Source organism: Drosophila bipectinata, chromosome 3L, assembly GCF_030179905.1.
Source record: "Drosophila bipectinata strain 14024-0381.07 chromosome 3L, DbipHiC1v2, whole genome shotgun sequence".
NCBI classification, from domain to species: Eukaryota; Metazoa; Arthropoda; class Insecta; order Diptera; family Drosophilidae; genus Drosophila; species Drosophila bipectinata.
The window spans coordinates 20,743,862-20,758,872 of record NC_091738.1 but is presented as its reverse complement, the minus strand read 5'-3'; the positions used below and the strand labels follow the sequence as shown (position 1 = coordinate 20,758,872).

General features: G+C 45.7%; 1 protein-coding gene across 1 annotated transcript; it reads left to right on the top strand.

The window, feature by feature from the left end:
* The first annotated feature begins 2,992 nt into the window (after positions 1–2,992).
* Positions 2,993–14,947, top strand: GluRIA (Glutamate receptor IA). Its single transcript, XM_017239856.3, has 13 exons — positions 2,993–3,476; positions 5,091–5,243; positions 5,565–5,692; positions 7,191–7,320; positions 11,235–11,488; positions 11,621–11,800; positions 11,893–12,132; positions 12,327–12,684; positions 12,806–13,068; positions 13,131–13,589; positions 13,650–13,894; positions 13,994–14,393; positions 14,604–14,947. Exons 1-13 carry the CDS (start codon positions 3,365–3,367, stop codon positions 14,637–14,639), a joined length of 2,958 nt encoding a protein of 985 aa, XP_017095345.2. The 5' UTR covers positions 2,993–3,364; the 3' UTR covers positions 14,640–14,947.
* The last annotated feature ends 64 nt before the right edge of the window (positions 14,948–15,011 follow it).

The following is a 15,011-nucleotide window of genomic DNA, read 5'->3' as shown; positions in this document are numbered from 1 at the left end:
TTGACTCTATATGTAAGCGGATGTCCGTGAGTGTCTGAGTGTGTGTGTGTGTGGGGGGGTTGGCTTTCAAAAGTTTAAATTGAAATGAAAGCCAAGTAGCTGCAATGGACTTTGCACTTTGCCTGTTACTTCAGCCGTGCCTAACTTTTTTGCAGCTTGCTAAATTGCGCTAACTGACCAAAGCGGAAGTTTCAATTACACCTACACCCACACTCACACCCACACACACATATACACACTTGCCTGTGGCAATGGCTTTCGTTTTGGCCTAACAGCATTGACCTACAGAGCGTATGCGTGCTCTGATATGACGCATACGCCCCATGGGCCACCGAACCCTCTCCCAGAAGCCATGGCCACAAATCTGTGTTAGACCCGCAAAACTGCTGCAGCTGGTGAGAGCGAGGGGATTAGAGGGCGGCTGGGGGCCCAAATTATAGCCAAAAGTTGGAACATTACTTGCAGCAACTGACATTTTTTGTATACCTTGTAGTTAATACCCCTTAATTATGTTGTTGCCGCTGAAGTGGCTGGGTTTTTGGGGGAAACTAAGTGGCAGACGAGCGGTTTTATGGGGAGCATTAAAAATTCATTGGAGGCATTAAATAGGTACTGGTATTAAAAAGGGCTGAAATATAGTATATCTATTTTTTTTTATTATATATTAATTTATTGTATACTTTGTTTAATTTAATTTTAAAAGCAATCTATTCCTAGGTTAATAGCTATATAATTTTCAACTTCTTGAGCCAACCTCTTGCGTGTCCTGAGGGTATTGTAGAGTCCACAAAACTGCCTCCAGGTCTAGCTGGCAGGACCTACAACCGAGTGAACCTAAAACGGATATTACTTTATCAAGCGGCATAAAAAATGAGCCAGCGTAGATGCGAAGGGGCAGCTGAAAAAAAAAACGGAAGCAATCAGCGAAATTTATTGTAGAGTCTCCTTTTTGGCGTAACTGATGAAGTGAGAAACTGAAAGACAGTCGAGGCCAAGTCGCGGCAGCCAATGCCGATGGGTGGATGGACGGCTGGGGGGCTGGGCGGAAGCGACAGCTGCTGCTAGCCACCCCCCAAGCCAACCCGGCCCATTCACCCACCCCACCCCGTGGCAGACCCATCAGTTGGCTTCGTATTCGCGGCGTGCTGCTTTTTATTGCTTTCTTTCTGTGCTTTTAGCGGAGGCAAACGCCTAAATATAAAACCAGTTGGGAGTCTACTTATATACCGCTTACACCGACATCCACACTCACACCCATACAAAGCCGCACACACACACAATCGGGCTAACACAGACACTGCGATTTGAATGCAAATGTTGCAGCCGGAAATGAAACCGACAATGCCACTTATTTATCTTTGTACTTGCGGCTTTGATTTTGTTGCGGCTTTAAGCAGTCCTGCTGCTGTGTGTTTGCCTTTATTTTGTGTTTTTGCAATTTAATTAAACGCTTTCCCTGCTCTGTGTTGTGTTGACTTAGGCGGCCGCATAAATTGTAATTCATAATTAAATAGCCGGAGCCAGATAGACAAAAAGTGACTCGAATGGCAAAAAACCGAAACAATTCCAGCACGTAAAAAAGGCAATTAAATTTTATTGACGTTTGCATTAAATAATTGCATTAAAAGCAAGTTTGTTTCCGAGCTTATTAAATATAAAAGGCAAATCGCTTTCCAAGACGCTCCTCCGCGTCCTCCTCGCTCCTGTTTAGAGTCCTTTCCATTATCCCCGAGAGTCGTGAAAATCGCAAGTCATAAATGTTAAAATGGCGGGAATAGAAGGCATCCAACAGCCAACAGCCAACAAGAAACAGCTTAGGGCCAAATAGCCATAATGCAGCAGTCTAGAAAGCGAAATGAAAGGACAGGAAGCTGCTGAGAAAAAATAGCAGCAAAAAATATTCATTGATTTTCTTAATTAAAAAATTTCACCATTAACTTTTATGTTTATCGACTCGCCTCGGCCACGGCCCCTAATCGCAGTTGGCTATGACTGTAGGTTAAGCGGGGAGTTGTTGGCCTTGTTCGTGGCTGCACAGCGAAAAAATGTTTTTTTGTTCCAGGATTACCTCAAACTTCACTTCTATTGGACTGCTGCTAAGACAAGGAATAATGTCCTTTGGAAACTATCGCTTCTTTGTTTGATTTTTTCGGTGCACAGCCATCCAACTTCCTGTCCTTGCGCTTTTCCCAAGCATTTCCTGTGCGCATTATAAACTAATTACAGATTATGATGAAATCGTACGCCGCGAGACCTCGACAATATGGAGCCCAGTGGGCGTGGCCAGCTTGGAGGACGAGAACTCGTGAAAGTGCCGCTGGATGAGTTCCTTCGTCGCTGGCGCACTTAAGTTTGTTTTGAAAATTAAAGCCTGTTAATGAGATTTCAGAGCGCCGGCAGTCTGAGCCTCGTTCTTGGTAATGGCGCGTAATTGACAACGTAATGAGATTTGTTAAAAGGATTGTTCGTCCAAATCATTAGTAATTACCAAAAAAAAAGATCGCAAGGGGGAATAAAAAAGGCCGAAATTAGCGAGAGTTACGAGGCGACACACGCCCCCCAGCGACTGCTCCGGCAAGCTGTTGTTATCAATTATGCAGCCAAAAACGCAGGCATAACGTAAACAAACATTTAACCAGTAACAGCAACAACATCACCCACTTGCAGTGGGGATTGGTGGGCGGGGTGGGCCAGAATGCAGTAGGTCAGTTACAGCATCCGTGGCTTATTTTCACCCTGGCCAAGCGCTCTCTTAAGCTCTCCCAGTTCCGGCGCTTTGCAGACGCAAGAGAGCCTGGTTTTTAGTACAAAGAGCACAGCATCCCAAGGATGGCCTCTCCCATGTGACTGGGCATCCCCCAGTAACGCAGAGCACCGATTGTCGCTTTGTCGCCGTGTCGCTGAGTGCCAGGGAGCATCGGCTTAGGTCTCGGGTCCTGTGTGTAAAGGCACACTTCTTAGGCCGAGCCTTTTGGGTTTAGTGCTGATTACAACGCGTGCCCGTTTGGTTGAAGTGAGCGGATGAAAGTCCTTTTTCTCGGCGAGGCAGAGGCAGCAGCTCCCAGTTGATGGGCCACCCGAAGTTAAAGCCAGTGGCATTAAAGTGAGACACAAACGTGAAAACCCAAACAGTTCAAGCAGTTCCCAGTGTTCAAATGGAAATCAAAATCGGAGATATCTCAAGGATATATCGGAAAGAATAGATAAAGCAATAAAACAGTTGTGAAACTAAAAACATAAATGGAGTGTGAATTTAACAAAAACACGATACCAGTGATGGCCCAAGCAATTTAACCCACAAACGTACTCGAACCCCACAGTGAAAGAAACTCGGAGGAACTGTTACAACCGACTACAAGCAAAAATGCATTCGAGGCTAAAATTCTTGGCATATTTACATTTAATATGCTGCCTGGAATTCAGCGCAGCCCAGCAGCAGCAGCAAGCGGCATCGTTAACCGAGAAAATACCATTAGGTGAGTCTCAAAAGCGTCGCCAGGAGCCAGAAGCTGGCGGAGGGCGTGCGGGCCGGATCGGGGAAAGCATCCTTGTGCCGCAGGATGCAGCAGAAATTGTCACTGCCACTGCACTTGTAGCTGGGATTTGGCCACAATGTGCTCCTCGGCTGCCGTTAACGCTCCTCCTGTTGTGCTCTTGTGTCTCCAAAGTGTGTGTGCAAGTGGGTGAGTGTGTGTGTTGGCCGATTCCCGGAATGGATTTCGCCCCATGGCTCGTCGGGGAAATCGGGTATGGCTGATGCCTGAAGATTATCCCTGACCTGTCCTCACTTGGCCAGAGCCGGGCACTAAACTTGATTTTTAGGACTTGTGTCGATTTTTTACTGAGATTTTGGGTGGTGTTTAGATTTGTTATTAAATTTAATGGAAGTTGATTTTATTATCAGATAAAATATTTCATGGTATAAGTTTTAAATAAAAAATAATGAAGTGTTTGGTTTATTAGGTTTTTACTTCACAGTTTGGAGTTAGCTTAGGTAGGATAGGTTCGGGAATTATTTATTATAATTTATTATGAAATTTTTTTCATAATTAACATGGTTGTTAAATTTTATTTTAAGGACCTTAGCTTCCAAGTATTCCGAGTATTAGTAAGACCAATTTTAAATTTCCTTAAAGTACTTTGTTTGTCGAGTTATGAAATTCTTTCATCTCCAATATTGTGCTTCCTCCGGAGCTTGTTGATCTTTCTTGTATTACTTCCCTCTGGCTTCCTACACAACTAATCGATTTACTTACAGTTTCTGTGGAAATTTAATTTGAAAAACAAAGTTATTTGGGCCGCTTTGTACTCGATATTGTGACATAGTTTAGAAGTTTCAATGAAGAGCATTTATTTTTGTTGAAATTTAGTTGGGAAAATGGAACTTAGAGCCCTCTCAAAAGTTATGCTTCAAGATTCTTGAATTAAATATTAAATTCCCAATTCGTGTACTTACTGGCCTGGTGGCGAAAGGCACGGCTGGACCCCGCAACCCGCCCAGTTGCACCACATTTTATTTCGTGCCATTCACTTTGTGCCACCTTATTTTTATTACACGATGGCGCTTCAGTCATTGCACCTGCAGTCATTTTGGCCCTCTGCACTCGCAGCCACCTTCCTGCCACACCTGCCCGCTTATATATCTGCTTGGTGGCTGCTAATGTGACAGTCATGCTGACTGGCTTGCACTCGAATCCTGGCTGGTGTTGGGGCAGGTCCTGGTGCTGGCTGTTCTGGTGTTCGGGTGTTCAGCTGCCATGCAAAAGCGCAGCGCAAAATTGCTGCATCAACACTTCGTTTGCGCTCTTTGTTGTTGCTTGTCGGGGCGGCTTACTTGGATGTCTGTGGATACCTGGGTGTGTAGGCGTCTGTGAGTGGTGTGTGGGTGTGACATTATGCTATCATTTGTGTACATATTTACTCTGTGCGCTTTTTCGTTTAATATTAACAGGACCGTGTCAAAAGCCGCCTAAATATTTAACGAAGCAAAAATATTCGCCCGAGCTCCCCATCTACCATATACCCACTCCACATCCACCTGACTTTCACATTTTTTTCACCGTTTCTCCTGCTTCTATTTCCTCCCGCAGGTGCGATCTTCGAGCAGGGCACAGATGATGTGCAATCAGCCTTTAAATATGCAATGCTCAATCACAACCTGAATGTGAGCTCGCGTCGCTTCGAGCTGCAGGCGTACGTCGACGTCATCAATACGGCGGATGCATTCAAATTATCTCGCCTGAGTATGTGTTTTGTTTCACGCCCCCTGGTCCCCAATCACCATTCCCCTCCCCCATTAGGAAAAAAACTGGAAAAACCATTACACAATACATGGCTCCCATTAATTATGCGCATTTTTTATTGAAAATTGGTTTTACTTTACCGTCTCCACTCCGCACTCAAAGCTGCAATTTAATTGTGCGCACTCTGCTCCCGACCTAGACACTGTCTCCATTTTCCATTTTCCCAGCACTACCCGCACCACCATCAATTTTCCACCCACTATCCTACGTAACGACAAAGAAAAAAAAAACACAAATCGAATTTATTACTGTAACCTCCAGTTTGCAATCAATTCTCGCGCGGAGTCTACTCAATGCTGGGCGCCGTGTCGCCGGACTCCTTTGACACATTGCACTCCTACTCGAATACGTTCCAAATGCCGTTTGTGACGCCCTGGTTCCCCGAGAAGGTAAGTCCCACTTCCCCGCTTCACTTCCGAGCTGAGAGCCCGGGGAGTAGCGAAAAAAGCGTCATATGTAATTGATTTCAGTGTCGCTGTGCGCAATTATTTACATTTTGTGGCTTCGGTCTGAGCGATGGGAGGGGTATCACCGCCCCCAGTGATGGTGTGATGGTGGGTTCAGTTAACTTAGTTATGCGATAATGAAGCCCGGCCAAAGGGTGATGCAACAAAGGGAGCCCCAGTCAATATTTAATTATGTACTTGGCTGTTTAATGGAGTCGTCTAATAAATGAATCAGAAACAATAAATAGGGGCTTTCTATTGTGTCTAAAAAGAAGTAGCAGGATGTCTATAGGTCCGTAGAAGTATGATATATCCTACTTAAATCCCGAAGTGTTTAAATTTTTATGAAGATTAATATCATGGCAGCCAACATTCGATTAAGAAGAACATCAAATCGGGGTTCATAACCTCACCAGAATTGCCATGGCTTTTGGCCCCTTCGGTAAAAGCCAAGTCTTATTCCTTTTTTTTTGGGAAAATGAAGTCATTGCACAAAGTGGAGCAGTGGGTGTCGTTGCCAGTTCACAGTTCACAGTTCAGCCAGTACCCAATTGGGTGTTCGCTGGGCCCTCAGACCCCCTCCTGCACTAAATCAAAGCCAAAGCACAAATCATAATAATTGTAATTTGAAGAAAATTTACTACCAACAACAACAACAATAAGAACAAGGCAGACAACCGCTGGGACAACAGTTCATGTTGTTGTGGTGGAGTGTTGTTGTCACTTGCGAAACAAAAACCCAAACCGCTCCGCCAGGCAGAAGACAATGCCAAACGAGAAGCGAGCAGTGACTCCTACACTGAGAGCGAAAAAATTTATGACACGCTCTTGGCCTCTTTTATTTCAATCACTATAAATCAAGATATGGCGACGAGGCCACAGGCAGTGGCAGTGGCAGGAGCAGGGACTACATCGGAGGCGAAGGCATCCTCTTCGACTCTGACTCCGATTCCAGGCATCCAGCAGGCAAGGCTCCAGAGTACACACACGGACTGCGCATTTGCGTGCTCCTCCGGGCAGATCCTTTACACTGAGATATATTTTTATTTTTTTTAATATTTATAATAAAAGTACAAACTATATTAGTATGCTAGTTAATCTCTTTAAGTATTATTTTAGCTCAAAATATTATAATTTTATTAAAAACTGTGCCCGATTTTGAATTGTGTATGCTTATGTGAAGCTAAACGGAAGGGACTATCATTGTGTATCTCACTGGATGTATCTGCTTGTTGGCGTCGTTGTCCCGCTTCGCTCCCTGCCTCTGTCCCTGCCACTGCCACTGTCCTACCCCCCAGTTATAGAGTTACATGTGTGTCGCTGGCGGGGCGCAAAGCGGAAACGCGTTTCATTTTATTATTGCTTCATGTAGCGTGCACATTACATTGTTACAGCCAGTTCATGGGACTGCCTCCGGTTTCTGGTTTTTGCATACTTCTAGGTGCTCACCCCGTCGTCGGGCCTCCTGGATTTCGCTATCAGCATGCGTCCGGATTATCATCAGGCGATTATTGATACCATCCAGTACTACGGCTGGCAGAGCATTATTTATCTCTACGACTCGCACGATGGTGAGTTTTCATATAAACATCCCTCGCCCCCCTCATCCCCCCCGAAACATTCATCCAAACATTATCTCTCCCGGCCTTGTTTGTTTGCCCATTTGGTTGCTTTGTGTTTCGATTTCATTTCATTTGACTTTCATTGCCGTAAACAAATAAGGCGTCGATTGGAGAGTGGGAGTGGATTTAAGTAGCGGTTATGGCAGTGTTTCATCTGGGGATTAAGTGTGTCAGTTGAAAGGGTCCTGGCCGAGAGCCGGGGGGAGTTACTGTTCAAAATAAATGGGATTTGCCAGCTTCCAACATATGCAGTTTTAATCAGGACTCGTAAAGGCATAAACTTTAAAATTTAATTGAAAAAGGGTACAATCACCTCTCTGTTTTATGGAAAGCTATTTTTTTAGTTTGACTTTACTGTACAGTGTGCACACAAACAGACATACGTTCATATATTAACCATCTGGCAGCTCTATGATGTGGCCCTTTTTAATCCCACGACCTCGGGCTCGGGCTCGTTCTCCGGCCCGTGCCTTTTCATTTCTGCTAATATGTAATTAAATAAGCGGCACAAAGAGCGTCGAGCGGGGGCTCTACTAAGTAAAAAAAAAATGGGGAAAATGGGGGGAGAGCTCGACAGACAGCGGGCTCAAGTGCTGCCAAGTGTGCTCTTTCGAGTGGCTCCTCAACGGGCTTAAGCAGCCAGGAGAAGGACACGCACACACATCCCCGGTGGCGCACACATATGTATGGCCGGGCTTACCCCGCTCTTTGTGCGTTTGTGTGGCTGGGTCTTAGCACTAACCATACAGCATATAGACAACCCATTTCATACAACGAAAATGGACGCAAAAATTTCTTGCGACAGGCCCCAGCAGGCCCCAGAGCGGATTTCTTACGCTCTCATACGCTCATGGTTCGTTCATCTTACGCTCATTCTCTCATTAAATGTTTTCTGTTTCTCAGTCTCTAAACGGAGCGCGATGAAGAAGGTTGGCCTGCGCTTGGTTGATCTTCGTATGTATGCGTGTCACACATTCACATACATGGGTGTATGTGTTCGTGCGATTTCGTTTCGAAGCCAGCGCACAAAATTTTGATTTTTCTTACTTTTCAGGCTTGCTACCCTAACAAAATTCGGGTATTCGTTATTTGATGAAATGACGAAAGAAATTATATTATTTTTTATATTCTATTTTTTATTATTTCAGCATACATTTTTAATTTATTTAGGAATAAGATTGAGTGTTAGTAGTAAAATATTTTCTGTATATATATTTTTACGAATCATTAAAAATATATATACTGAGAATATGTCAGAGTATATTTCAGTCGGAGTCACTTAAAACGCCGATTGCTTTTAAGTTTTTGTTGTTTTGCAAGAGGCTTGTGCATGCCTACTCTAACGATGGAATGATTTTTAGGGGAGGGTGAAGAACCGAAAACAGCTCATGGACTTGTTTACCTTTTTTGTTTACAATTTTTCAGGCACTTGTTATTATTTTGGGTTATTGTGAGATTTAATTAAATTATTGTCGTTAATTTAATAATTTCCTTATATATTTTGGAACTTTAAAAAGTCGCCGCTCGAATTTGTTTAAGTGACTCCGACCGAAATATACTCTGACATATTCTCAGTATATTGATTTTTAATGATTCGTAAAAATATATATACAGAAAACATTTTACTACTAACACTCAATCTTATTCCTAAATAAATTAAAAATGTATGCTGAAATAATAAAAAATAGAATATAAAAAATAATATAATTTCTTTCGTCATTTCATCAAATAACGAATACCCGAATTTTGTTAGGGTAGCAAGCCTGAAAAGTAAGAAAAATCAAAATTTTGTGCGCTGGCTTCGAAACGAAATCGCACGCACACATACACCCATGTATGTGAATGTGTGACACGCATACATACGAAGATCAACCAAGCGCAGGCCAACCTTCTTCATCGCGCTCCGTTTAGAGACTGAGAAACAGAAAACATTTAATGAGAGAATGAGCGTAAGATGAACGAACCATGAGCGTATGAGAGCGTAAGAAATCCGCTCTGGGGCCTGCTGGGGCCTGTCGCAAGAAATTTTTGCGTCCATTTTCGTTGTATGAAATGGGTTGTCTATATGCTGTATGGTTAGTGGTCTTAGGCAGCCTTTTGCTTTTTGTTGTATTGAAATTTATTTCAAAGCAATTTCCTGCCGTCTACGTGGGACAATACGACGACGGCAACAATTACGGCCAAAGATGAAGACATCAGATGAGGCAGAGACACACACACACCGAGCAATTGGGGAGGGGGAGAGTGGGTCTTGGAGCTTGGTAAAAATCTCATATGGCTACGTAGACGTATACGTAATATTACGTATACGCCGCAGTGATTTTTTCCTCGCCATTGTTCGCTGCTCGCCCCTCCCGCTCTGTCTCCTTTATAATGAGTTCACACGCCGTTGTGTGTGTGCCGTTGCGAGTGTGTGAGTGTCATGTGTTAATGACTCTGTGTGAAATAAAATTTATGACTTTATGCAACTGCTGCCTTCAGTGAGTTTCTGGCATTTCTGGCTTCTGGCTCTTGCCAGCCTTAACATTATTATTATTTTCCTTCTTTTTCGGGGCCATTTTTTAATATTTGCCTCGGCGCCGAAAGTAGGCCGACATTGTTGCCGCTGGCATTCGTTGCAGGAAAAGGAAATGCCGCAGCAGCAGAAGCAGAAGCAGAAGCAGTAGCATCCTTCAGCATCCTGCTCCGATGCCCCACTCCGATGCCGATTTTTTGGCCGACTTCGACTCTGGGCGCTTACATTGTTAACGAGAGGCAGCGCCACAGCGGGACTTTATATTTTAATGCTGCTGTCAGCAGTTTGTTGTTATTGCTTTGTTCAGTTCTGCCCCTTTCCCCCTCCAGCGGGGTTGGCCTTTTTGTGCCTTGTTATCACTCTTGCTGGGGCTGGAGGCTGAGAGCTAGGGGAGTGGCGGAGCCGAAGCTGCTGCACACGGCGACAAATTGGTAGCATATTTTTTGGCGCATTCATGAATACAAGAGTGCCGGCGCAAAAGCAATACACCAGCGATCCTTCGCGTACATAGGAAACATTCAATAAAACAGCAGCCCCCCAATACGGGACACGCATTCAGAGATTTCCAATTTTTTGTTTTGGCTTCGGTTCGCTGGGGTTCGGGCTGCTATTTATTGAAATGTTACCAGCACACCACAAAAAAGTACTTCAATTGTCTGTGCACTTCCGTTTCCGCTTTTTCACGCGAGTGTTTACTGTCCCGGCCGCCCTTCCCGGCCCTGCCGGTTGTGGGTTTGTTTTCTCGGTTTTCTGTTTGTTTTTTTGTCGATTTTGTATATGTGTGTGCGAATGTTTACTTTTTTTTTGGGAATCCAGCGAATCAATGCAGGCAGCAAATCAATGACAACAACAACGGGAACATTGAGGGGCATATTGGACGTGCAACAAATGGCGTGTGAAAATGTATTTTTTTGGTTTGGTCCTTGTGGCTTGAGAGGGATTTCGAAGGCAGGCGAGATTGAAAGACGGAGTGGAGCTTCAGTGTGGGATATGCGGGCAAAAAAGAGACCCGGGAATATGATTAAATGACACATGTTTCCTGCGAGAGATAAATCTATTCGAGTAAATTCATTCAAGTTGGAAATTGTTTATAGATTGCAGGCATTATCATGAAACCCAAAGCTGCTCCTCAGCTGACTGCATTATCAGATTGTTTTTTATGGCCCGCCACCCCCACACCACACACACAGCATACCAAAAACCACCATACAGAAATCACCAGCACAACACAACCACAAACTGCACCACCAGCTCCCGCTCCCGCTTCTGCTTCTGCTCCTACTCCTGCTCCCGGATCAGGAGCACTCTCTTGTTCAACTGACCGACAATCGCTTTGGGTGCCCGACAGGCTTACTACGGCTGCAGCAAATCTATCAAGAACTGAAGCCCGGAAATGAAACATTCCGTGTGCAAATGGTGAAACGCATCGCCAACGTAACGATGGCCATTGAGTTTTTGCACACGCTGGAGGATTTGGGCCGTTTCAGCAAAAAGCGCATAGTGCTCGACTGCCCGGCGGAAATGGCCAAAGAGATCATCATCCAGCATGTGCGGGACATCAAGCTGGGCCGCCGCACCTATCATTACCTGCTCAGCGGCTTGGTGAGTGTTCCAAGCCCCCCAGTAGGTTTTAATAACCTATTATAGCTGGCTTCCGTTTTGGATATTCTTGTTTTTGGTTTTTATTAGCTGTTTCTGCTAAAAGTTAGATAAATATGATTTTCCTTGTCGCAGGTCATGGACAACCACTGGCCCACTGATGTGGTAGAGTTCGGGGCCATCAACATCACCGGCTTTCGCATTGTCGACTCCAACCGGAGGGCTGTGCGTGATTTCCACGACAGCCGGAAGCGCTTGGAGCCCAACGGTCAAAGCCAGAACTCAGTGGGAGCCAACGGCTTGCCGGCTATTTCGGTAAATTGCTCAGCGACATTGATTTGTTTTTGGCCTGCACTACCAGCTAACTCCCTGATCCCCTTTTGAACCTCCATCACTGGTTTTTGCAGGCCCAGGCCGCCCTGATGTACGATGCGGTTTTCGTCCTCGTCGAAGCCTTCAATCGCATTTTGCGCAAGAAGCCGGATCAGTTCCGTTCCAATCATCTGCAGCGCCGCAGTCACGGCGGTGGGTCGTCCTCCTCCGCCACCGGAACCAACGAATCCAGTGCCCTGCTGGACTGCAACACGAGCAAGGGCTGGGTGACCCCCTGGGAGCAGGGCGAGAAAATCTCCCGAGTGCTGCGCAAGGTGAGTGACAGGGATATCCCATCGTCCGGCTTCATTTTGTCCAAGGGAAGCCATAAATTAAAATATCTTGAATGTCATTAAATTAAGCCTTCGATTAATATCGCTCATACGCAGTGTTGCCTTAGTTTCAAGGAATGCTTTTATCGCTTTTGTTAAGTGCAGTCACCAATTGTGGAATGTTCTTTATGTGCCAGGTTGAAATCGATGGGTTGTCGGGAGAGATCCGCTTCGACGAGGACGGTCGCCGCATCAACTACACCTTGCACGTGGTGGAGATGTCCGTGAACAGCACCCTGCAGCAGGTGGCCGAATGGCGCGACGATGTGGGGCTCCTGCCGCTCAATAGCCGCAGCTATGCTGCATCGTCCCGATCCGTGTCGGCCAGCACCGGGGACTACGCCCGGAATCACACATACATTGTAAGCAGTGTCCTCGAGAAGCCCTATCTGATGCACCGGCAGTCCTTCGGTGAGGAGTTGGTGGGCAACGAGCGCTTCGAGGGCTACTGCAAAGACCTCGCCGACAAGTTGGCTGCCCAATTGGGAATCAAATGTGAGTTGAAACCGTTGTTGTGTCAGAATTAGCAATGAATACATCTGAATCTGGTTAAATTAGTCAAACAAGGAGCTTGTTTTAATTCCTTAACCCAAAACTTAAACCCACTTTCCCACAGATGAGCTTCGTCTGGTGCAAGACGGCAACTACGGAGCCGAGAATCAGTACGCTCCTGGGGGCTGGGATGGCATGGTGGGCGAACTGGTGCGCAAGGAGGCCGACCTGGCCATCGGACCTCTGACCATCACAGCCGAGCGAGAGAGGGTGATTGATTTCAGCAAGCCATTCATGACTTTGGGCATCTCAATTATGATCAAGAAGCCTGTGAAGCAGACTCCAGGAGTATTTAGTTTCCTGAACCCACTGTCCCAGGAAATTTGGGTAAGTTTCCGAAACCAATAGCTCTGGGCCATCGAGTGTGATGGGTGCGTGTGTATTTCCAGATGAGTGTTATCCTCAGCTATGTGGGCGTTAGTATTGTCCTGTACTTTGTGACGCGCTTTCCGCCGTATGAGTGGCGCATCGTGCGACGACCGCAGCCCGATGCCACAGCCCAGCAACCGCCAGGCATCATCGGGGGCGCCACCCTCAGCGAACCGCAGCCCCTGCAGCCTCCTGTTCCGCCTAATGACTTCAGCCTGCTGAACTCCTTCTGGTACTCCCTGGCCGCCTTCATGCAGCAAGGGTGCGATTTGACACCTCCCTCCATCGCCGGAAGAATCGCAGCCGCCGTGTGGTGGTTCTTCACCATCATTCTTATATCCTCGTACACCGCCAACCTGGCTGCTTTTCTCACCGTGGAGCGAATGGTGGCTCCCATCAAGTCGCCGGAGGACTTGGCCATGCAAACAGACGTGCAGTACGGAACCCTGCTGCACGGCTCCACCTGGGACTTTTTCAGGGTGAGCACGAACGCGGGCGTCCTTTGTTTTCTTTGTCCTGAAAGCCAGGATTCATTCCAGCGCTCACAAATCGGGCTGCACAACAAGATGTGGGAGTACATGAATGCCAATCCCCATCTGTCGGTTCACACCTACGACGAGGGTATCCGACGCGTTCGAACATCCAAGGGAAAGTATGCCCTATTGTTGGAGTCCCCGAAGAACGAGTACGTGAATGCCAGGACTCCCTGCGACACCATGAAAGTGGGTCGCAATATCGATACCAAAGGATTCGGCGTAGCCACGCCAATCGGATCGCCATTGAGGTGAGCTGGGTTATCACACTTTGATTATATTTACCACACTTTAATCTAAAAATGTCTTGTTGTTAAAATAATGTATTATTTAAAAATTATGTCTTTCAGAAAGCGACTAAATGAGGCCGTGCTGACACTGAAAGAAAACGGCGAGCTGCTGAGCATTCGCAACAAATGGTGGTACGACAAATCCGAGTGTCCCCTCAACCTGGACAGTCAGGAGACATCCACACCCAACGAGCTTTCTCTCAGCAATGTGGCCGGGATCTACTACATCCTCATCGGAGGCCTCCTCCTGGCCGTAGTGGTGGCCATCGTGGAGTTCTTTTGCCGCAGCAAAGGCTCCCGCCTGAAGGCGCCGTCCAACGGATCCGCCGGCGGCGTGCCCGGGATGCTGGGCTCCTCAACATATCAGCGGGACTCCCTGTCCGATGCCATTATGCACTCCCAGGCCAAGTTGGCGATGCAGGCCAGCAGCGAGTACGACGAGCGGTTGGTGGGCGTTGAGGTAAGGAGGAATCTTGAATTGAAATCTATTGAAAGATTTGTTTTTAACTTTTCTATATTTCTTATTTGAAAATAAAAATATATTTATTTTTCATAAAATAATTTATCAATAAACTTAAGACCCAGAATTTCTCATAAATTTTCACAAATATATGAAATAATAAAGTCTAGTAAAATATCATAAATAAATATCATAACTAAATCTTTCCAGCTGGCCTCCAATGTGCGCTATCAGTACAGCATGTAAGGGCTTCCCAGAGCCGTATCCTGTAAATAATTAAGGCGTAATCCGATAACGAAACGAGATGAAAAAGTCATAACTAAACGACGCTGGCAATCAACTTAACTCGGGTCAGAAGGGCAGGACAAGGCAGAGGTCGGAGGCGGCGTTCAAAAACTGTACAGAATAACCATAAATAATTATTATTGTATTTTTGATAAATGTATACAAAGTGAGTGCATAAATTAACTATAGCTACAACTACCACACTAACACTAAACTAAACTGTACATAGGTTAAGTGAAAATTATCCCAGAATAATAATAAAGCGTATGTTCTAAGCAAGCGGTGGAGAGTGGAATTTGTGGGGTTGCACGTGACATGTGGTGTATCAGAGTG